At 56.9% G+C, this 22,294-nt stretch overlaps 1 protein-coding gene across 1 annotated transcript in view; it reads left to right on the top strand.

Annotated features, from left to right (window-relative positions):
* Positions 1 to 22,294, top strand: part of DNAH17 (dynein axonemal heavy chain 17) — a gene marked incomplete at its 5' end in the record, with an annotated part of 39,974 nt that overhangs the window by 16,082 nt on the left and 1,598 nt on the right. The window contains 41 exons of the mRNA XM_082327093.1: positions 9 to 236; positions 398 to 535; positions 1,103 to 1,235; positions 1,515 to 1,642; positions 1,760 to 1,908; positions 2,055 to 2,337; positions 2,495 to 2,668; positions 3,412 to 3,619; positions 3,720 to 3,885; positions 4,475 to 4,577; positions 4,741 to 4,888; positions 5,256 to 5,347; positions 5,530 to 5,691; positions 5,844 to 6,008; positions 6,166 to 6,357; positions 6,837 to 7,103; positions 7,645 to 7,806; positions 8,361 to 8,594; positions 8,777 to 8,941; positions 9,043 to 9,138; positions 9,231 to 9,448; positions 9,696 to 9,903; positions 10,221 to 10,336; positions 10,680 to 10,872; positions 10,988 to 11,223; positions 11,525 to 11,647; positions 12,434 to 12,638; positions 13,176 to 13,340; positions 13,495 to 13,635; positions 13,781 to 13,951; positions 14,142 to 14,264; positions 14,919 to 15,112; positions 15,243 to 15,391; positions 15,549 to 15,676; positions 16,529 to 16,756; positions 17,345 to 17,536; positions 18,234 to 18,413; positions 18,759 to 18,941; positions 20,192 to 20,374; positions 20,633 to 20,776; positions 21,320 to 21,545. Of these exons, the coding sequence (XP_082183219.1) occupies positions 9 to 236; positions 398 to 535; positions 1,103 to 1,235; positions 1,515 to 1,642; positions 1,760 to 1,908; positions 2,055 to 2,337; positions 2,495 to 2,668; positions 3,412 to 3,619; positions 3,720 to 3,885; positions 4,475 to 4,577; positions 4,741 to 4,888; positions 5,256 to 5,347; positions 5,530 to 5,691; positions 5,844 to 6,008; positions 6,166 to 6,357; positions 6,837 to 7,103; positions 7,645 to 7,806; positions 8,361 to 8,594; positions 8,777 to 8,941; positions 9,043 to 9,138; positions 9,231 to 9,448; positions 9,696 to 9,903; positions 10,221 to 10,336; positions 10,680 to 10,872; positions 10,988 to 11,223; positions 11,525 to 11,647; positions 12,434 to 12,638; positions 13,176 to 13,340; positions 13,495 to 13,635; positions 13,781 to 13,951; positions 14,142 to 14,264; positions 14,919 to 15,112; positions 15,243 to 15,391; positions 15,549 to 15,676; positions 16,529 to 16,756; positions 17,345 to 17,536; positions 18,234 to 18,413; positions 18,759 to 18,941; positions 20,192 to 20,374; positions 20,633 to 20,776; positions 21,320 to 21,545 (7,099 nt within the window). The remainder of the gene's footprint in view (positions 1 to 8; positions 237 to 397; positions 536 to 1,102; positions 1,236 to 1,514; positions 1,643 to 1,759; positions 1,909 to 2,054; positions 2,338 to 2,494; positions 2,669 to 3,411; positions 3,620 to 3,719; positions 3,886 to 4,474; positions 4,578 to 4,740; positions 4,889 to 5,255; positions 5,348 to 5,529; positions 5,692 to 5,843; positions 6,009 to 6,165; positions 6,358 to 6,836; positions 7,104 to 7,644; positions 7,807 to 8,360; positions 8,595 to 8,776; positions 8,942 to 9,042; positions 9,139 to 9,230; positions 9,449 to 9,695; positions 9,904 to 10,220; positions 10,337 to 10,679; positions 10,873 to 10,987; positions 11,224 to 11,524; positions 11,648 to 12,433; positions 12,639 to 13,175; positions 13,341 to 13,494; positions 13,636 to 13,780; positions 13,952 to 14,141; positions 14,265 to 14,918; positions 15,113 to 15,242; positions 15,392 to 15,548; positions 15,677 to 16,528; positions 16,757 to 17,344; positions 17,537 to 18,233; positions 18,414 to 18,758; positions 18,942 to 20,191; positions 20,375 to 20,632; positions 20,777 to 21,319; positions 21,546 to 22,294) is intronic.

Below are 22,294 nucleotides of genomic sequence, written 5' to 3'. Positions count from 1 at the left end.
GTCGGCAGGACCACTATGACTGGGGTCTGCGGGCTATCAAGTCTGTGCTGGTGGTAGCCGGCTCCTTGAAGAGAGGGGACCCTGGCCGTGCCGAGGACCAAGTTCTGATGAGAGCTTTACGAGACTTCAACATCCCTAAGATTGTGACAGATGACTTGCCGGTCTTCATGGGACTGATTGGAGACCTGTTCCCAGCCCTGGATGTCCCCAGGAAGAGGGACCTCAACTTTGAGAAGGTGCAAGCCCAGGCGCGGCACCAGCACCAGAGACATCCCAGCCCTGGCAGTGTCCAGAGGCTGAGGGTCCATTTGGCACTTCTGGGGGTGGCTGGCTGGTCTCTGGGGGCTTGCCAAGGCCCTGACGGCTGCCCACGGTCAGCGCCCACTCTCCCTCCCAGATCATTAGGCAGTCCATGCTGGAGCTGAAGCTGCAGGCAGAGGAGAGCTTCGTGCTGAAGGTGGTGCAGCTGGAGGAGCTGCTGCAAGTGAGACACTCCGTCTTTGTCATCGGCAACGCCGGCTGCGGCAAGTCCCAGGTAGTGGCCAAACCATCCCCAAGGACGTGTGTCCCCTCCTACTCCCAGCCAGGCACATCCCGCAGCCTCCCCCATTCTCTCGGCGAGGATGTTGCCGCTGGCCTCGGCCAGCCGCGCAGACCCCCAGCTGCACCAGCAGCAGCGTCTGGGTAGGGGATGGCAGCACGGCCAGTGTCCACGGCCACACTGGGCCCTCCAGCACCATGCGTGCTGGGCTCAGCCCGTGGCGCTGAGCAGGTTCAGGATGCACAGCTCAGGGGCTGCCCAGGACACCCGTGAGCAGAGCGGGGACAAGGCAGGGAGCAGGCAGGGGCACGCTCTCGCGACACCCTGCATACTGCAGTGCTGGCAGGACGGTGCTGGCTGATGGGGCTCTGGGCTCCCACAACACCCTGGCCAGGAGCCAGCTCTGCAGAGGGAGGTCTGGAGCCTTCCCAGCGGCTGTCTGAACCTGGGTGCTCTGCAGCGGGTGGTAGCAAGGCTCTGTGCCCCCAGCAAAGGCTGCCAAAGGCTGCAGACAGCCTCACAGGAGCAGCGGCTGTGGCTGCACGGTTCCCCTCTCCGCAGGTGCTGAGGTCGCTCAACAAGACATACAAAAGCATGAAGCGGAAGCCAGTCACCATGGACCTCGACCCAAAGGCTGTGACCTGCGACGAGCTGTTTGGGGTTATTCATCCGTCCACGCGAGAGTGGAAGGACGGTGAGATGCCAACATTGCAAATGGTCGCTTACCCCAAGTGGGAACTGGCCCAGACCATCCTTCAGCAGCGGTTGGTGCATAGGCAAATATCTTCATAAAATGTGTCTCTGTAAACACTTTGTGATGTGGTGATGGAATGGGAAGAGCTTTCCTTGGGGCTTTTTATTGGAATGTGAGGGAGGAGGAACATGTTTCAGGGAAGCAGCCAGTCCCCCATGTCCCCCCAGCAGACGTGCTGTGCATGGAAAGGACAAACCCACGTGTTTCTCTATGGGCCAGGTCTGTTTTCTTCAGCGATGCGTGACCTGGCCAACATCACACATAAGGGGCCCAAGTGGATCATTCTCGATGGAGATATTGACCCCATGTGGATTGAGTCCTTGAACACGGTCATGGATGACAATAAGGTCGGTGCCATCACACCCCGGGAGCTTTGCTCACTCATTAACTCGGGGTGATCAGCTTCTGTTCATGCCTGGGCCCCGAGATCAGGGCATCGCCCCATGATGGGCTGCTTCCCCCAGGTTCTCACCTTGGCCAGCAACGAGCGCATCCCCCTCAACCCCACCATGCGGCTCCTCTTCGAGATCAGCCACCTGCGGACCGCCACGCCAGCGACCGTGTCCCGGGCGGGAATCCTCTACATCAACCCCACGGACCTGGGCTGGAACCCGTGAGCCCAGAGAGGGAAATGGATGGGGTGGGACCTGATGGGACGGGATGGGACAGGATGGGATGGGATGGGATGGGATGGGATGGGATGGGATGGGCACTGGCCCCCCGCATGCATGCCTGCAGCTCTGCCCACCCCTCCTGCAGCGTTGTGACCAGCTGGATCGAGGCAAGGACGGTGCAGTCCGAGAAGGCCAATTTGATGATCCTCTTTGACAAATACCTGCCGGTGTGCCTAGAGAAGCTCAAGTTTGGATTCAAGAAGATAACCCCTGTCCCCGACATCACAATGATACAGATGGTGCTGTACCTGCTGGAGTGCCTCCTGACACCGCAGACCACCCCGCCGGACTCACCCCGGGAGCTCTACGAGCTCTACTTTGTCTTCGCCTGTGTCTGGGCCTTTGGTGGGGCCATGTTCCAGGACCAGGTACGGCTGTGGGACCAACCGCTTGGTGCCTGCCCGCACCTGCCTGCTCCCCAGAGCCTTCTACCCAGCTTCATCCCTCAGCTGCCTCCCTTCGGAAAATACTAAGGCAACAACATTGGCCGGTTTCTGAGTTTTTTCTCTGTTTGGTTCCTCCCAGCTTGTGGATTACCGCCTGGAGTTCAGCAAGTGGTGGGTGAACGAGTTTAAAACCATCAAGTTTCCTTCTCAGGGGACAATTTTTGACTATTACATTGATCCGGAAACGAAGAAATTCATGCTCTGGACTGAAAAAGTGCCAAAATTCCAACTCGATCCTGAAGTCCCTTTACAGGTATTTCCCACAAGCTCTCTGTGTTTGTGTGTTTTATGTGCTTGTTGCTCCATGGTCTTCCCCTGAGCAACGCTGGCAAGACCCTGCACCTGGAGCAGCACAGGGATTCGGGCTGGCTCTGCCCCGCTGCCGCACAGGCTGGTGGCATCCGGCAAACCCTGTGGCTTTCTGTGGTTCTGCTTTACCCGGAGGAAACCTCAGCGAGAGCTGCAAGTTGCAACTGTTCTTTTTTTAATTTCAGATTAACCTGTGGTTTCGTAGATTCTCATGAAATAATTATAATTATTGCCTGAATGCAAAAATGTACTTTAAAACTTTATTTGCATGTCTTTTGAAATGCTGTCCTGGGGGAGGGGGGGGGTTGTGTCAAAGATGGCAGGGAAAGGGAAAGGTGCTGCGACTGAATTTGGCCCGGGCATTGGCTGAGCAAAGACATTGGGGACAGTTTCAGGAACTGTGCTGTGTTGTTCTGTTTTAATAACTTGTTTTTCTGACAGCTCCTATTTTGGGTCAAAATATCTTTAGAATAAGCAAGCACCTGAGACCTTTTGCTTTAGAGAGGGACCAGGTTTGTACGGAGAGAGAGAGCATCTTCCATTAGACCAGCTGGCATTGCCGGGAAAACGAGGCAAGGCTTTTGGCGCGCTGCCCGCTGCTCTGACAGAAGATCCTGCCTCTGCCTGCAAACGTCGACCCCGACAGCACGAGGCGAGCTCTGGGCATTGACGGCACGATTTCCCCAGGCCTCCATGGTGCACACGACGGAGACCATTCGCGTGCGCTACTTCATGGACCTGCTGATGGAGAAGCAGAGGCCGGTGATGCTGGTGGGGAACGCGGGGACGGGAAAATCGGTCCTGATGCGGGACAAGCTCGAAGCGCTCAGCACAGATGAATACCTCGTGCAGTCTGTGCCCTTTAACTTCTACACTACCTCGGCCATGCTGCAGGGTAAGGCTGGCCTGAGCTGGCAGCCGGCCCCATGCCGGGCTGTGCCACACGGCCCCGCGGCGCTGCCCCACCACCCACCCACCCACTCCTCTCACTGCAGCTGTCCTTGAGAAGCCCCTGGAGAAGAAATCGGGGAGGAACTACGGCCCGCCTGGGACTAAGAGGCTTATCTACTTCATCGACGACATGAACATGCCGGAGGTGGACAAGTACGGCACTGTGGCACCGCACACGCTCATCCGGCAGCACATGGACCACGGGCACTGGTAGGTGCCCAGCTGGCAGCCCCCACTGCAGGGGCTCGGTGACCCTCTGCCCAGCAAACCTGTGCCATGCTGGCGCCTCTCCCATCCCAGTGGAGCCGTGCCCTGCCCGTGCTGCTCCATGCCACGCTGCTGGCGGAGCTGAGCCGCCCGTTCCCCCCCAGCCCACTCATTCCCGGAGCTGCTGGGAAGGCTTTGGCAGAGGAATGGGAAAACTCTCTGCTGGCGACTCCAAACCCTGTCCAAAACAAACAGCCCCGCTGCCAGCACCAGTGGGGGAAGCCCCGGCAGGGGATCCCCATGCCTGGCAGCGCAGCATGCGGCGCAGGCAGCAGGGAGGGCTCGGGAAGGGAGGGAGTGGTGACAAGTGCTGGCTGCCGTGGCGGGGTTTGGGGCCAGGTCTGGCCATGGGGCACAGGAAGGGCCCCACACAGCATCGCCGAGAGCGGTGCCAGGCTTTGCCAAGAACCGGGGAAATGGGGATCCCTGCTCCCATGTCCCCTCCAATGGAGCTCCATGGGGCTGGTGGGGCACAGCCCGACGGGAGGAACCCGTCCCCGTGGAAAGTGTCACAGTGCTGGTCCTTGCGCAGGTACGACAGGAACAAACTGACCCTGAAGGACATTCACAACTGCCAGTACGTGGCCTGCATGAACCCGACCGCAGGGTCCTTCACCATTGACTCCAGGCTGCAGGTACACAGGACCTGTGGGGCCAGGGGCTGTGCCCCGGCGGGTTCGCTTTCCTGGGACCGGAGCCTGGAGCGGGTGGAATCGAGTGGGGGACCTCGTGGTGCCAGCTGGCTGCCTCGGCCCCTGGGGACAAAGCTCCCACCTGAATTTTTACCCCTTTCTGCAGCGCCACTTCTGCGTCTTCGCCATGAGCTTCCCCGGGCAGGAGGCTCTGCTGACCGTGTACAGCACCATCCTCGCGCAGCACCTGGCCCTGCAGAAGATGCCGCTGGCTGTCCAGAAGCTGCAGCCCCAGCTGGTAGCAGCAGCGCTGGGTGAGCCCCTGCCACGCTGGGGCGGTGGGAAGGTGGCATGCACCAGCGTTGGCCCCTGGGGAATGCGCCTGCACCTGCCGGCACCGGGAAACCCAACCACACCACAACCGGCTGGTGTCCCAGCAGCCCCACACAGCACCTTCACATCACAGCACCGTGCAGATTAAACCTCCGTTCCTCCTTTTCTCCTATTCACGTTCAAAGTGCAGCATCATGTCCCTAGAAACAGTCCAACTAAAACCTCAGGCTTGTCCTACCTGCCGAAGGTCACGCAGGGGAGAGCGAGCCAGGCTGAGGGATCCCGCCAGAGGCTGCAGTGGTGTCTGGGGACCTGCCTGCCCGCTCACCCCCTGTTTCGTGCCGACAGCTCTCCACCAGAAGGTCGCCTCCACCTTCTTGCCGACAGCCATCAAGTTCCACTACCTCTTCAACCTCCGCGACCTCTCCAATATATTCCAGGTAGTGGGAGGGCTGTTTCCTCTAAAACATCCTTATTCCTTTCTCTCCTTCATCATGCATCCTTGCAGTGCACCATATCCTTGAAAAGTACCATGACCTCTTCCCAAAGCCAACATTTAAACTCAGCTCTGAGTAGCAGTAAAATAAACCCCTGAGGACTGAGGGATTCGCACATTTGTCAGGGCCTGTTGTTCTCCACCCCTGAATGCCTGAAAAGTCCCGTGGACTTGGTGCGTCTCTGGCTGCACGAAGCTGAGAGGGTGTACGGAGACAAGCTTGTCGATGAAAGGGATCAAAAAGGCTTCGGGAAGATGCTGGCAGACACCTGCAGAAAGTTCTTTGATGTAAGTTGTGCTGGAAAATGAGGGAGTGCCCTACCCCGGAGGGGCTGCACTGCCAGGCTGAGCTCCCTGGCACGGGCTCGGCGGTGGCATGGGCTGTGGTACTCCTGGGTGCCCCATGGCTGAGCCCCCACACCTGGCCTCGCCTCTCCCAGGAACTCAGTGAAGACCTGGTGTTCGCCAAGCCCAACATCTACTGCCACTTTGCCCAGGGCATAGGGGAGCCCAAGTACCTGCCGGTGCCGAGCTGGCCAGCTCTGAACAAGTTGCTGGGGGAAGCCTTGGACAACTACAACGAGGTGAACGCGGCGATGAGCCTGGTGAGTGCCCTGCTGCGGGCAGCTCCGTGCTAAGGCAGCGCTTGCACTGCAGAGACGCGGCTGCAGCATCGCTCTTGTTCGTGGTTGTACGCTATGGGTTCGCTGCTTTTCCTGCTGTGATTCAGAATATCAAACCTTCCCCTCCTGTTTTCTTCAGGTGCTCTTTGAAGATGCAGTGTCTCATATTTGCAGAATTAGTCGGATCTTAGAGTCTCCCCGGGGCAACGCACTGCTGGTGGGGGTAGGAGGCAGCGGGAAGCAGAGTCTGGCACGGCTAGCAGCGTACATCAGCAATCTGAACGTGTTTCAGATTACGCTGAAGAAAGGCTACGGCATCCCCGACCTGAAGGTGAGAGCAGCTTTCCTCCCAGCCCCCTGGGGCAGCACTGCCTGCTTGTGGGACAGATCCTGCAAAGGCGGAATGGTGCTAAGCCCTGCGGTGGCTCCGGTGCCTGGGGTGGGTGTGCAGGGCTGTGCCCTGTTCTCGTCTCTGTGTCTGTGCGCTGTGTGATCCAGTCAAAGGTGCTTTCTGAACACCACAAGTCCTGCCCCGAGGGGCCGCAGCGTTCCCCCAGCCAAGGACGGGCAGGACGGGCTCGTGAGGGAGGTGCGGTGCAGGCAGCCCTGGCAGCTGGCCCCATCTCCGAGCAGAGCAGCAGGCACCCGTCACCTTCCCAAAGGCTCCTTCCCAAAGGCTCCTTCCCAAAGGCACCCTCCTGGCTTCCCAGGGCAGCCGAGGGGCACTGGGCTGTGCCGAATCGGTCACTTCGGAGGACAGCTCGGGGGGTTGAAGAGAGGGAGGGTGATGGTTTCTCTCTCCTGCCACAGCTGGACCTCGCCTCCCAGTACATCAAGGCAGCCGTGAAGAACATCCCCACCGTGTTCCTGATGACGGACTCCCAGGTTGCTGAAGAATCGTTCCTGGTCCTAATCAATGACTTCTTGGCGTCCGAGGAGGTGCCGGGGCTTTTTCAGGATGATGAGCTGGAAAACATTATCAGCGTCATGAGGCCCCAAGCGAAGTTCCTTGGATTGCAAGATACCAGGGAAAACTGCTGGAAATTATTTATAGAAAAAGTCAGGCGTCAGTTAAAGGTGAGTGTTCACTCAGGAGAGGGGTTTTTGCTCCTGACTTGCTTAATCTAAAACCTATTTGCAGACAGGTCACAAAAAACTGTGGTTTCATTAGATGGTGATGGCTTTTGGTGAAAGATGTTTTCAAAGGCTCCCCAGCCACCGGTGCACCCTCAGCCCCAAGGGCGCAGCTCTTCACACCTACATATTGACCTCCCTTGGGGCAGAGGGGGGTGAGCAGCCTCTGCAGCCACGACCCAAGGCTGGGCTGTGCTGGGCGCTCGCAGGGATGCCAATGCTGGCACCGTGCTCGGCCGCTGGCCGCAGCCACCAAAGAGGATCCGGTGCCGGCCCTGACCCCGCTGAGAGGCGCAGGGTGCACAATCACAGACCATCTCCTGTGTACTGAGAAGGGGAGTTAATGGGCGGGAGGCAAAGTCCTGATCTCCGGCAGAAGAGTTTGCAGCAACACGGAGCCCACAGCGATGCTCCTGCTGCCCCACGTGTGAGCTCGGCCCCCGGCAGCCGGGACGCCCTGCTCACCCGCAGTGCTCTGCCCCAGGTCATCCTCTGCTTCTCCCCTGTGGGCTCAACCCTGCGGGTGCGGGCGAGGAGGTTCCCTGCTGTGGTCAACTGCACGGCCATCGACTGGTTCCACGAGTGGCCGGAGGACGCGCTCGTGTCCGTCAGCAGCAGGTTCTTGGAGGAAACAGGGGACATCGAGGTGAGCTGGAACCCCTGGTCGGTGCGTGCCCCAGGGGGCTGGGGAAACCAGGCTGTTTTGGGGAATGACCTGCACCTCTGCTGCTCTCCTTGGTGCAACGTGCCCGGGGATGGGGGTCTGGCATGACCCAGTGGTGCTGGGGGCAGCGAGCAGGGGATGGGGTCTGGGGTAAGCTCACAGCCAGCTCCAGGGTCAGAGCCTGCAGCCCCACACCGTGTGGGTGGGGACGAACCTTTCCTTGTTTCCCATTTGTCCTTAAAACACCACCACAAATAACAGCCTGGAAAGAGCAGCTTTTCCCCAGTGCAGCCCAGGTTAACCTGGGGGATTAGAGCCAGGAAAACCAGAGCGGGGCTTAAGAACCAGCATCATTAGTGCTGTGATCACCTAGATTTCTCAGCCACGCGTTCTGCTGTTTAGCGAAAAGCGGTGCTTTCATTCCCGGCCTCTGCGGCTGGATGTGGAACCAACGCTGTGGGAAGGCTCGGTTCTATCCCAGCATTGGCACCGCATCCGCATGACGCAGCAGCTCACTGTCTGTGCTCCTGGTGCAGGCCGAGGTCAAGGTCTCCATCAGCCAGTTCATGTCCCACGTCCACATGAGCGTTAAGGAGCTGTCCAAGACCTACCTGGCCATGGAGAGACGTTATAATTACACCACGCCAAAGACCTTTCTGGAGCAGATAAAGCTCTACCAAAACCTGCTGTCAAAAAAAAGGAGCGAGCTCACCGCCAAGATTGAGAGGCTGGAGACGGGGCTGACAAAGCTGCAGAGCACGGCGTCGCAGGTGCCTACCCACAGCACCACGCCTGCTGCGGGTTCAACATGGATGGGCGAGAGGGGGCACGTCCCCGCAGGGCGGTCACGGTGGCCGCAAGGTCCCTGAGCTGTACCAAGCCACTGCTGCGAGTCTGGGCAGGGGTCAGCAGGATCATCCCTCTAATCCTCTCCATTTCTCCCCCCGTCAAGGTGGATGACCTGAAAGCCAAGCTGGCGGTCCAGGAGGCAGAGCTGAAGCAGAAGAATGAGGACGCGGATAAACTGATCCACGTGGTGGGTGTCGAGACAGAGAAGGTCAGCAGGGAGAAAGCCATTGCTGATGAGGAGGAGCTGAAGGTCCAGGCCATCAACACGGTGAGTGGTGCTGAGCTGGTGCCCACTGTGCTGGGGTCCAACACAGGATGGAGCAGCGCAAGCTCTGTCGGCTCCGGCTGCTCACCTCGTCCCATCCTCAGAATGTAGCTGAGAAGCAGCGAGCCTGCGAAACCGACCTGGCGAAAGCAGAGCCAGCACTTGTAGCCGCCCAGGAGGCCCTCAACACACTCAACAAGGTGGGCAACCCCTCGGTGGAAGGCAGGTCCTCGGCTGGTGCCGGCGTCCCCGCACTGGGGTGATGCTCAGTGGCCCTGTGGTCCCTTCCCAGAACAACCTGACAGAGCTGAAGTCCTTTGGGTCCCCACCCCAAGCAGTGGTGAACGTGACGGCAGCTGTGATGGTTCTGACGGCCCCCAGGGGACAGATACCGAAGGATAAGAGCTGGAAGGCAGCAAAAGTGATGATGGGAAAAGTAGACACTTTTCTTGATGCCTTAAAGAAGTTTGACAAGGAGCACATCCCCGAGGCCTGTCTCAAGGCGTTTCAGTGAGTCCATGGCTGGTTCCTGCCCCCTTCCGAGCCCCCTTGCCGCAGGGCCACCCTGGGCAGGGTGTCCAGGAGAGACCCTCACCCAGCGAGCGCAGCGGGGTTCGAGGGGCAGGAGTGGGATCCAGGCATTTGCTCTGCTCTCCCACTCTGCCGCCCATTGGCAGCCCAAGCCCTGGGAGGAGCGGGACAGGGCCACCAGCAGCCGCGGCACGGTGTCATAGCATGGTGCGTGCTCCCGTTCCAGGCCCTACCAGTCAGACCCCAGTTTTGATCCGGAGTTCATCATGTCGAAGTCAACAGCTGCAGCAGGTCTGTGCTCCTGGTGCCTAAACATTGTTCGCTTCTACGAGGTGTTCTGCGAGGTGGAACCCAAGAGACAGGCGCTGGAGGAGGCCAACGCTGAGCTGGCGGAGGCACAAGAAAAACTCAGTCGCATTAAGAACAAAATTGCCGTAAGTGCGTGCTCCCTCCCGCAGCCTCTGGCCATGGCTGGCTGCCGGAGCCAGCCGCTGTTTGCCTTGGCTGGTGCCCGCTGTGGCCCCCATCAGCCACCGGCAATTCAGCTGCAGGTCACGGCCATAAGCCAAAAATGAGCGAGAAAGATTCTTATAATTCATATAACCTGGAGACCAGGTGCAAGAACTGCGTCTTCACGACAGGGGCTGCTGCAAAGCTCCTTTGGGTCTGCAGAGCTCTTGCCTGGCCTGACAGCTTACTGCAGCTGCGCTACGTGGGCAGGAGGTAACTGTAGGTGTGTTGTCTTTTGAAGGACCTGAATGCCAACTTGGCAGCTCTCACTGCAGAATTTGAGAAAGCCACAGCTGAAAAAATCAAATGTCAGCAGGAGGCCGATGCAACCAATAGAGTCATCACGCTGGCAAACAGGTACTGTGCAAACGCTGGCTCCTGAAGCACTGGGACTGTCTGCTGCTCCCTGGCATGGCCTGGTGACAATGACACAGGGTCATGGAAGCATCAGAGCTCCTCCCTCCCTCCTCCCAAAATTAAAAAATCCCAAGTATGAATTGGGCCAGAAACTCGAGGGGGGGGATGCATCCGCGGAGCCGTGTGCCCCAGGTGAGGGCAGCCCACCACACGAGCAGAGGTGGGTTAACCCAACAGCGTTTGGTGACAGCTGCCCTTGGCCATCACGGCAGAGTCCCCTCACCCTGCACAGCGCTGGGAGCAGCAGCACCACAGCAGCCACTCTCTCCTCTCACCACCCCAGGCTCATCGGGGGCTTGGCATCCGAAAATGTCCGCTGGGCTGAGTCAGTAGAGATGCTCAGAGAGCAGGAGAAGACGCTGTGCGGAGATGTGCTCCTGGTCTCCGCCTTCGTGTCCTACGTTGGCTACTTCACCAAGAAGTACAGGGCCGAGCTGCTGGAGAAGCACTGGATCCCCTTCCTCAGCGAGCTGGCGGTGAGTGGCCACAGGTCCCATCCCGGGGTGCCTGGGGCTCCTTCCCCCGTGCCCACCAGCACAGAGGGGCTCCCACTCCTCCACGGCCAGGTCCTCAATGGCCCCTCCCCGGCAGGTGCCCATCCCCATCACCCCAGGGCTGGACCCCCTCAGCCTCCTCACCGACGCTGCTGACGTGGCTGCCTGGAGCAACCAGGGGCTGCCCAGCGACCGCACATCCATCGAGAACGCCACCATCCTCTGCAACACCCAGCGGTGGCCCCTGGTCGTGGACGCCCAGCTCCAGGGCATCAAGTGGATCAAGAACAAATACGGGGAGGAGCTGCGGGCTATCCGCCTGGGCCAGAGGAGGTGGGTCCAGTGCTGTGGGGTGGCTGCAGGCTCGGACAGAATGGCCCCCCTTTCCCTGCCACCGGAAAAGCATGGGGGTCTGCAGGCCAGGGCACCCATGTCCCCCATCAGACTCGGGACACCTGAGGGCAGCAGCACTGATGGGGGCACCCAACACCTCCATGGGCTCTGTGGGGGCCGGGGCTGGCAGAGCGCCGCGGGGGTCCCACCGGGGCACAGCGGCTGGAGGGCATTCACCGGAGCTCCCTGCAGCGCACACATGCTCACCCCACGCTGCGCCCACCTCCCCTCTCGGCCGCAGCTATCTGGACACCATCGAGCAGGCGGTTTCCGAAGGACAGACGCTGCTGATCGAGGATGTCGGCGAGACGGTGGAGCCGGTGCTGGACCACCTGCTGGGCAGGAACACCACCAAGAAGGGCAGGTCAGCACACCCTGTTCACTGGTGCTGAGGAGTTTCACCTGCTCTGAGCAACCACTGCCGCCCTAAAATGCCAATTTGTGCCCCTTTGCATGACAGCAGCTGGGGCCTGATCCTTCCCCATGCACATGAGAGTCTCTGGCCACAGCCCCTAGTTTTCTCCGGGTATTTCCCAGTGGGGACACTTGTAGTTCATGTGTTTTGGACCGTTCTAGTCTGCAGAGTCCGGTTTATTTAGTGGTTTAGGAAGAGCGTGTTCCCTGGTGTAGCTGCAATAAGGTGTGATAAACTGGGAAGGTTCTCTTGGCAGACACCGAAGCTATTCTGTGATGGGGCTTTTGCTGAGAATCCCCTGCCCCATCTCCCCCGCCCCGCTCAGCGCTGCCAGCCCCACTGGAGGCAGTGCTGCCTTTCCTGGACACCACCGACCTTCCCGGCTGCGTTCCCCCCGGGTCTGGCGAGGGCTGGTCCCCCGGGACTGCAGGGACGGGGCGCTGGGGCTGCTGGGGAGGGAGCTGTGCCACCCTCCCCTTGTATCGTGGCACGGTGCCTGCAAGCAGTGTAAGTCCAGAAGCCGTCCGAGAGCTGCAGGCAGGGCAGCCGCCAGCTCCTTCTGCTCCTCCGGCCTTTGCCTGCCAGGGTTCTTTTGGCACTTCTGTCTTTGCTACGCTTTTTCCCGCCCAGAGAAATATCTCGAGTGGCCAGGAACAGCACATGGGTTGAGGATTTCTGTCTGTGACAAGTTACTGCCAAATGTACAGAAATTAATTTGTTTACTTAACTGAACAGATACATTAAGATAGGAGACAAAGAAGTGGAATATCACCCGCGCTTCCGCCTGATTCTGCACACCAAATATTCCAACCCTCACTACAAGCCAGAAGTGCAGGCTCAGTGCACGCTGATCAACTTCTTGGTGACCCGGGAGGGACTGGAGGACCAGCTCCTGGCTGCTGTGGTGGCCAAAGAGCGGCCAGACCTGGAGACCCTGAAGGTATGAACCCGGCTGCCGGTGAGATGGTAGCAGAGAGCGGCCTGGGGCAGCTGCGGTGGCTTTGCTGGCAGGGAGCAGTGAGATCTCACCTCCGTGAGCTTGCTGTTGCTTTTCGAGAGCCAAGAGAGTCCCAGTCGGAGCCTGCCATCTGCATGGGTGGCTGTGGGTCCACCGTTGCCCGCGGAGCCTGGCGCTGCCAGGAGCACACTCGCTGCTTCACCCTGCGGGTGACAGCACGTCCCAGGAGGGGCCACGTCCACCCTCCTCTTGCACTTCGGTGACAGCATGAAAAACTTGGCTGGTTTCTGAAAGACACGTGGGTCAGCTGACAGGTACCTCAATATGTTGCCCGGGCTGCATTTGTAAAGGCAGAATTTATAATTAGTAGACGATAAAGCCAGCAGAACTGCTGATGGTCCACAGTCTGTTGCATGAAGTTTGTCGGGGTGCGCCCAGTGTAAGTCATGGTGATTGATGCCAGAGTTTTGCCGTGGTCTCTTGAATGACGCGTGTCTCTCCGGGGCGCTGGTGTTGTAGGCAAACCTCACAAAGAGCCAGAACGAGTTCAAGATCAAGCTGAAGGAGCTGGAGGACTCCCTGCTCGCCCGGCTGTCTGCTGCCACGGGAGACTTCCTGGGGGACACGGCGCTGGTGGAGAACCTGGAAACAACGAAGCGCACAGCCATGGAAATTGAGGAAAAAGTAAGCGAGCTACCCCGAAGCTGGTGCTGCAGTGCCACAGGCAGCAGGAGAGCTCCCTCAGACCACGCCGGGCACCCGGCGCTCAGCGGGAGGTTGGGTGCTGCTTCGGCACGTGCCAGGATGCTGGATAACACCCACCTTCATGTGTGTCAAGGTGAAAGAAGCTAAAGTCACTGAAGTCCAAATAAATGTCGCTAGAGAAAACTACAGGCCAGCAGCAGAGCGAGCGTCCCTGCTGTACTTCATCCTGAGTGACCTCAACAAGATCAACCCCATCTACCAGTTCTCTCTCAAGGTAGATGGGGAGCAAGGAGGGAATTGGTTTGTACGGGCAGGACCAGAGTTTGGGGGATCTTGGAGGTTCGGTGTTTCAGCGTTTATGCTGCTAACAAAACACCCAGCAGCCTGGGCGCTGAGCTGCCCGCCTGGCTCTTCCTCAGGCATTCAACGGGGTCTTTGAGAAAGCCATTCAGCGCGCGGCCCCCGACAACGACATCAAGCAAAGGGTCATCAACCTGACGGATGAGATCACCTACTCGGTCTATATGTACACCGCACGGGGACTCTTTGAGAGAGACAAACTCATTTTCCTGGCCCAGGTTGCCTTCCAGGTAATGCATGCAAACGTTTGGGGCTTCTGTTGTATAATACTGTACGTGAGTTTATGTTGGTTTAGACAGGTTGTTCTCTTACTTCTGTGCTGCTGGAGGATGCTCAGTAGCTTCTTGCCCAGAGCACAGCCCCTCGCACTGAGGCCGTGTGTGCCAGGGTGGTCGTGACGCTGCACTCTCCACTCGCCAGGTCCTGGCAATCAAGAAAGAAGTGAACCCAGCAGAATTGGACTTTCTTCTGCGTTTCCCCTCCAAGGCCGGCGTCACGTCGCCTGTGGACTTCCTGCAGCCCCAGGGCTGGGGTGGCATCAAGGTTGGTCACCCGCTGTGCCGAGGCGATGCCAGCACGGCGCCCAGCATGGTGGGTCCGGGGTAACCCGCAGCACCCGGGAGGGTCCACAAAGCCCCCCAGCCCCTGCGGCTGGTGAGACCTGGCACGTCCTGGCCCCCTCAGCCCTGCAGCAGGCACCGGGGTCGGCCGTTCAGCTGACCGAGCGCCAGAGACAGCCTGTCGCACCGCTCCCCCTCTCTGCACATCCCGCTCAGCCGGGGGGCTGAGGGAAAGCGGCGATGGGCTGCTTGTGCCAGCACAAGGAGGCAGCTGACAAGGTTGTGTCTCAGCAGCGTTTTGGACTATCAGTGTCCCTGTGTGCCCGGCTCCTTGCCCGTGAGCTCAGCGGTGTCTGAGCGATACCCCGCTGGCCCGTGCACAGCATCCCCATTTTGCTGGGTATCCTTGGCACCCTGGGGATGCCTCTGGGACCCCCAATGCGTCCGTGCCTGGTGGAGGGCAGGTCTGGCAGCCTGCCTGGGCCGGTGGAACAGGGCTGCGGGACGCCTCGGGGCCTGGCTGCAGCACAGCGCCGTCCCTGCGTGCGCACGGCTCCACGGGGACCCCCTAGCCTGGGGGTCCCTGAGGGTGAGCAGAGCCCAGGAGTGATTTAGCCCTTCTCTGCGGGACCTGAAGGTGCTCTCAGAAATGGAAGAGTTCAAGAACTTGGACAGCGACATCGAGGGCTCAGCAAAGCGATGGAAAAAGTTTGTGGAGTCCGAGGTGCCGGAGAAGGAGGTGTTCCCCAAGGAGTGGAAGAACAAGTCGGCCCTGCAGAAGCTGTGCATGCTGCGGTGCATGCGGCCGGACAGGATGACCTACGCCATCAGGTGCACCAGTGCCCACCCGGGGCGCGTGGCACAGCACTCTCCTGGCAAGAGCCCCGCGGCGTCACCGTGCCAGCTGTGCCCAGTGACCACGTTTGTTCCTAACTCACATTATGGTTTTATTTTTCTGTAGGAACTTTGTGGAAGAGAAGATGGGGAGCAAGTTTGTGGAAGGAAGGAGCGTTGATCTCTTCAAGGCGTACAAGGAGAGCAGCCCCTCCACGCCCCTGTTCTTCATCCTCTCCCCTGGCGTCGACCCACTGAAAGACGTGGAGGCCTTGGGTGAGCCGCTGCCCCCTCCTTGGCTGGCACCAGCCCACGAAGGCTGCGTGCCAGTGCTGGTTTCGGCAGCGAATGGCCAGAGCCGCGCAGCCCTGTCTTCCTACTAATACTAATGAAAAAGGTGTCTCACACCGTGGTGGTTTCCTCCCCTCCCCAGGCAGAAAGCTGAATTTCACCATCGACAACGGGAGGATCCACAATGTCTCGCTGGGGCAGGGCCAGGAGGCCGTGGCAGAACAGGCCCTGGAGGTGGCGGCCACGCAGGGCCACTGGGTCATCCTGCAGGTGGGTCAGGGGCACTGGGGCGCGCAGCCCTGCCGGCAGCCCGGCACAGCGCGGCACACCACGGGGCGCTCAGCCCTGCCAGCTGCGGCTCAGAGTGTCCCCAGGCTGCCCCAGCCTCAGTGTCCCCATTGACACCAAGGTGGTATCTGGGATGGCTGAAGCTCGGGGAGTGTCGGCAGCTGCTCTGCTCCCCCCATCCCGCTGCATTAGCAGTCACGCACAGTGTCGGTGCTCAGCCCGTGTAGCAGCCGGGTCCAGGCTTGTCCTCAGTGTGGGCAGAGGTGGGAGCAGGGAGGGGACCTGGGGCAGCAGCACTGCTGGCAGCAGGAACGGGGCAGGAGCGGGACACGGGGTTCTCAGGGAAACAGGGGAGGCCGGAGCAGGGGGAGCGCAGTGCCCCTCGCTCCCTGCAGTGGAGCAGGGACACTACCAGCAGGAGAGGGCTGGGGCACGATGGCCCCTTACCCTCACTGCACCACCCCGGGCAAGGCAGGAGGCGAGAGGACATCCAGACCTTCGGTGTGCACCAAACACCGCTGGCCTGCGGCAAGGGAACTGGAGAGGGGCCACAGAGCAGGAGACTGGCAACAGAGAGTGGAGGCCAAAAGTGTGGAAGGCTGTCCAAAGAGGACGGCGGCCCTGCAATGGGGGTGCAGGGGTTTCTCATGGTGCACCCCACGTGATGGCAGTGACACTGCCTGGGTTAGTTGGGTGTCCCCAGCCGTGGACACAGCGGTGCCGTGTTTTGCTGCACGAGCTCTCTGTGGAGCCACAGTAGGAATTGGGGGGGAAACGAGTGATTCCCGAGGTTGTACTTCAGCCCAAAAAGTACAGGAGGGGTTCCTGTTGCAGAACATCCACCTGGTGGCCCGGTGGCTGGCCACCCTGGAGAAGATGGTGGAGCAGTACAGCCTGGGCAGCCACGCTGACTACCGGGTGTTCATGAGCGCCGAGCCAGCCCCCAGCCCCGAGGCACACATCATCCCGCAGGGACTGCTGGAAAACGCCATCAAAATCACCAACGAGCCGCCGACGGGCATGTATGCCAACCTGCACAAAGCCCTTGACCTCTTCACCCAGGTACCCTCACCCCGTCGCGCCGCTCTCCCCCACCGCAGTCGCGCTGTGCACAGCCCGTTCCTTTCGACCACTTTGGGTCAGCGCGTCCGGCTCACCCCATCCCTGGGGTTTCAGGGGCTGAGTATCTTTGGGGGTGTCACTGCAGACGCAGATGCTGCGCCAGGAGCCAGCCCACCCCCGGGCACGTCCTCCTGGGGGTGCCCAGAGCCCCCATTTGTCAGGACGTGATTTAGGGGTAACCAGAGCTGCCCGAGGGCTCCCGAACCAGGGAGGGTGCTGGATTGCTGGTGCCTTTCCCAAGGCTGAATGTTGAGCTGCTGCAGCTTGGTACCACGAACAAGCCACCTTGACTGTCAGTGGGATGTATATACGTGTGTGTGTGTATTCCTAATTTTTTTTATAAACAAATGAGTGCAAAAATTAACCAACTAGCAAATCTTTAAAAGATAATTCCATGCTTCTTCTTTTAATAAACAACCTTCAGTTCTCCTTTGCCATCATCTGTTAATTTTCTTTAACAGAGAGCTGGCCGACAGCGATATTCACTCATTCACTTGCAAACCCACCCTCATTTTTATTCCACTGCAGGACACGTTAGAGATGTGCAGCAAAGAAATTGAGTTCAAATGCATCTTGTTTGCGCTCTGTTACTTCCACGCGGTGGTGGCCGAGCGGCGCAAGTTTGGCACTCAGGGCTGGAACAGATCTTACCCCTTCAACAACGGTGACCTGACCATATCGATTAACGTCCTGTACAACTACTTGGAGGCTAACCCCAAGGTAAGGCACTTACGAAGTGACCGTACCTCAGCAAAATACACGCTATGACAACCAACCTTTTTTAAAAAAATTCATCAGTTTGCTGCACAAATGCTGTCTCTTGAGGAAAGACAGTGTTGCCGGTAGTTCTTCCCCTCCTCCCGAGGGAGCTGCCTGCGCGCTCTGGCCGGTGAAGGTGCAGTGTCCTGAGTGCGACTGAGCTGGGTGGAAAGTGGGCGTTTAGCACCAGGCTGGGACGAGTGCCTGCTCTGGCTCACGCCTCTGTGCTTTGTCGGGTTGTTTTTTTTAAATTACTTTCCACCTAAAAGGCAAAGCCTGCCCTGAGAATGAAGGTGCAATGAGTAGGATTGAGGTCTCACCTGGCCTTACAGACATCATCAACGTTGATCTGAATAAAGGCGGGGTGACGGGGGTTCAAAGTATGGATGACTGTGTCCATACCGGGACAAGATGAAATCTGTGGGCGAACACAAGAGACACCTGAGACAAGGTCTCCGGTCTCGCTCCCCTTCACTCTGTCACCGAGCCTCTGCGGGTCCAGGGTCTGTCACTTCCCTGGATGCTGGACAGGCCACCCCAGGAGCCGTTGCTCCGTGGCCCCGCAGCTCTGCAGTCGTGTGCAGCTTCCCCAGGCCGCAGGGGACTTCTGGGGAGCCGCGCAGCCTACGGAAACCCCACGGTGAGCCTCTCCTTGCAGGTACCATGGGATGATCTCCGGTACCTCTTTGGTGAAATCATGTACGGGGGGCATATCACAGACGACTGGGACCGCCGGCTGTGTCGGACTTACCTGAGCGAATACATCCGTGCGGAGATGCTGGAAGGGGAAGTGTACTTAGCTCCAGGGTTTTTGATCCCTCCCAGCTTGGATTACAAGGTAAGAAAAGATTAACGTTGCAATTTGGTGTGGAAAAACCACCGCTCTGGATAAATGCGCGCTAGTCAGAGTTCCCTCATGCTAACCAAGGGGGAATGTAAGGGAAAAAAAGTTTCAATCCCTTGGAAACATGCAGAATCGCTGTGAAAATAATTCCTGTGGCTGGGGTGGTAAGGGAAAAACTTAGGTAAGATGTGAGCAAAAAAACCGTCTTGAATAAGCAACGCCAGCTAGCTGTGAAGCACCACCACCAAAAGGCAATGACTTATTTTCAAGGCTGAAGCAAAACTTGCGCTCCTTTGTACGTATCTGCTCAACTAACGCCAGCGCCTGCCCCGCGCTTAGGGTTACCACCAGTACATCGATGACAACCTGCCACCGGAGAGCCCCTACTTGTACGGCCTTCACCCCAACGCAGAAATTGGCTTCCTGACTGTCACTTCGGACAGGCTTTTTCGGACAGTTTTGGAAATGCAGCCCAAAGAATCAGATGCCGGAGGAGGCTCAGGTGTCTCCCGAGAGGAAAAGGCAAGTAGTTACGCTTTACAGTAAACAATGACAATTCAGAGGCCAGACGGGGAGGACAGATACGGGCCCACACACAACAGGCAGGCGAATATAACGTGTAATAATAACTGATTTCTTACCAGTGCAAGATAGTAAGTAGAGAGATGCGATTCTAGCTCAGTACCTAATGCTACAAGCTGTCAGCCTGGAGAAGGGGGAGCTGCTAGCGCAGAGCTCACGAGAACCGCTGCAGTCTCTGCTCAGCTGGACAGTCCTGTTAAGAGTTTATTTAAGTATATTTGCACTTGGTTTCTCTGTGATCAGGCTCTCCTTTCCATTTCAGTAACTTTGCCAGTCTTTGGCACTGGGAATCATAGAATCATTAAGGTTGGAAAAGACCCTTAAGATCATCGAGTCCAACTGTTAACCTATCACTGCCAAGTCCACCACTAAACCATGTCCTCGAGCACCACGTCTACCCTTCTTTTAAATACCTCCAGGGATGGAGACTCAACCACTTAATGTAATTGAACACGAGCAAACGCTTCACCACTCTACAGCTGCCGAGAAGGCAGCACTGATCCCGCAGCCCAGGGCAGACAACGTACTGGCCGCGGCTGCCTGTGTCCCTGTCCCATCCGCAGCTCTCTTCCCTCTTCCCTGCTCTTGCATCAGTCTCGATCGCAAGCCAGCAGGCAGCTAGTCACGCAGATCATAAGACCATTAGCTGCTCTCCTCCAGCATCTCCGAGAAACCCAAAGGGTAAAGAGAAGGGGCTGAAACGCCGCCCCAGCGGTTTCTTTGTGTTCACTCCATCCGAACACACGGCGCGGTTACAAAAGTCAGCTGTGTTCAGAAAGGTTACTCGTTGATGGGGCAGCCAGTGGCAAAATGTGGCTCACGTGCTGCGTCCTCAGCAGATGCAGCAGGCTTAGTAATTTCCATTCATGATGGCAACTACTAAAAATACAGATTTTTTTAAAAAAAAAAAGAAAAAAGAAAAAAAAACAGTCTTCCTCCTGACTCCCTGGATTTTACACTTGAATTTCACAGCCTCCATGGCTTCAGTTCTTACGTTCTTGGCTATCAAAAAAGAGCTGCAGCTTTTTAAGATCCAAGAGCAGTTAGTAAAAGAACAGAGTATTAGTAACAGAAGAGGAAGCACAGGAAAACACGAAGGCAGAAAAAGAAAAATCTTCCTAAGTTAATTAACTGTTAACCCACAGCATTTTTCCTTTGATAAGAGCAGTTCTATGGCATATTCTTCCCAGGTGAAGTCAGTCCTGGATGAGATTATCGAGAGGCTGCCGGAGCCATTCAATATGGTGGACATCATGGCGAAAGCGGTGGACAAGACCCCGTACGTTGTAGTTGCCTTCCAGGAATGTGAAAGAATGAACATCTTGACCCATGAAATCAGGCGCTCTTTGAAAGAGTTAGACTTGGGACTAAAGGTATGCAGTAGGTAGCTGCCTGGGAAGCGCCTCTCCCTACCAAATAATTTCCCATTATTTGCAAATGGCTGTTGCTCGTTTTGAACCTGGTCTTGTATAAAGCACTTGGCTGCCTTTGCTTGCGCTTACACATCCCGCTGCGCTGGGTACGGCCAGACGCTACCAGCCTCCTGCTTCCTGATGAGTTTGAGACCAAACACTTCCATCAGTCTTGCTTTCTTCAGATAAAACCACCCAGACTTTTCTCTTTTTTTAAAGGGGGAGCTAACGATTACATCAGATATGGAAGAGCTGGCAAACGCTCTCTTCTACGACAACGTTCCTGAATCCTGGACACGTTATGCCTATCCCTCTCTTCTTAGCTTAGGAGCCTGGTATGCAGACCTGCTCCTTCGGATTAGGGTGAGCAGATTTCTTGTGAAAGTTAAAGCTTAGGGGAAAAGCGGATACCACAGAAGACCAGGAATCACCTCCATCAGTGTACAGTGGTTAACTGGTTTATTTTTCAATATTAATTTAAGCAGTTTGAAGTACCTGAAATGGCCTCTTACCCCAAGAATGAGAGCAGAAGTTTGAAAGGGTTCACCATTATAATACATCACTGTTTCAAAAGAACATTAGCTAACCCCATCATAACTTTATATGTCTCAGAAGAAAAAAATATTTAATAAAACCATCTATTTAAAGTATAGCTTTGTTAAAAAAAATAATAGCAGTATTTACTGCAATCCAAATTAATGTTTTAAGTTTCATTGCTGCAGTGGAATCTGCTATTTATTCATCACAGACCACCTCCATCCCAGTCTCCCCATCTGGAAGATTATTTGAAGCTTGTGTTAGGCACCGTGAAGCATCAGCTCTTTGTCACACCATATCTCAAAGCAGTATTCTGCTGCTCAAAGGCCACGCTTCACTCCAAAATACTTTGCTGTTTTTATTTTCCAGGAACTGGAAGTCTGGACAACGGACTTTGTGCTGCCTGCAACAGTGTGGCTGGCAGGATTCTTCAATCCCCAGTCCTTCCTCACTGCTATCATGCAGTCCATGGCCAGAAAAAACGAATGGCCGCTGGACAAAATGTGTCTTTCAGTGGAAGTGACCAAGAAAAACCGTGAGGATATAACAGCTCCACCCAGAGAAGGCTCCTACGTGCACGGATTATTCATGGAAGGTAAAAGATCGCATGAGAGGTTTCAGACACGGAGAAAGCCCAGTTCGGCCTCAAAAATTCTTGCAAACAGAGCAGGTGTTAACACTCACTGGCTTATTTGAATTTGTACAGCTTTTGCAAAGGCTCCAAGCAGCAGAGCCCTTTCTTCCACGCTAATGTCAGAGACACGCCAGCTGAGGGCAGCACCCGTCCAGTTTACAAGCAGAGTTTCACAAACCAGACTGTTTTTTGGAAATTGAGATTGCGTATCATGAACTTGAGGCCTGAGTTGTCTGAAGCTACGTGGTTCTAGCGAATAAATATATTACGCTCTTATTTGATGTGTGAGCAAGACAAATCAGGAAACTCAGAACCTAAAATAATTACTGCTGAAAAACGAGGGGGAATGAGACAGCAGTACCAGCAGAGCACCAAAGGGGTCGACTTAAACAAGAGCACAGACCATAGGACAGACGTAGTTCCCACCACGGCCAAGTTCTACCTTCAGCTATGCAACTTTCATGCAAACCCCTGCTGAAGGGCCGAGTGGGGACAGAATTTATTTAGACATCCCACGCACAGTAAGGCAAAATGCATTCATGAGTCACAGTGAGATGATAACATGTTAGCCCTAACGACTACTAAGCCATGGCTACCCAGCCTTCACACTCCACCCTCAACTGTGCTGCTAGAGCAACTCCTTCCCACCTATTAGTAGTTATGAAAACAGCCCCCTTGAAGTGAAAAAGCCACTGGGTAGCTGGCACCCT

This window comes from Platalea leucorodia (genome assembly GCF_965183815.1).
Source record: "Platalea leucorodia genome assembly, chromosome: 14".
Classification (NCBI taxonomy): domain Eukaryota; kingdom Metazoa; phylum Chordata; class Aves; order Pelecaniformes; family Threskiornithidae; genus Platalea; species Platalea leucorodia.
Note: the sequence above shows the minus strand (reverse complement) of the source record. Positions and strands in the feature narration are given on the sequence as shown.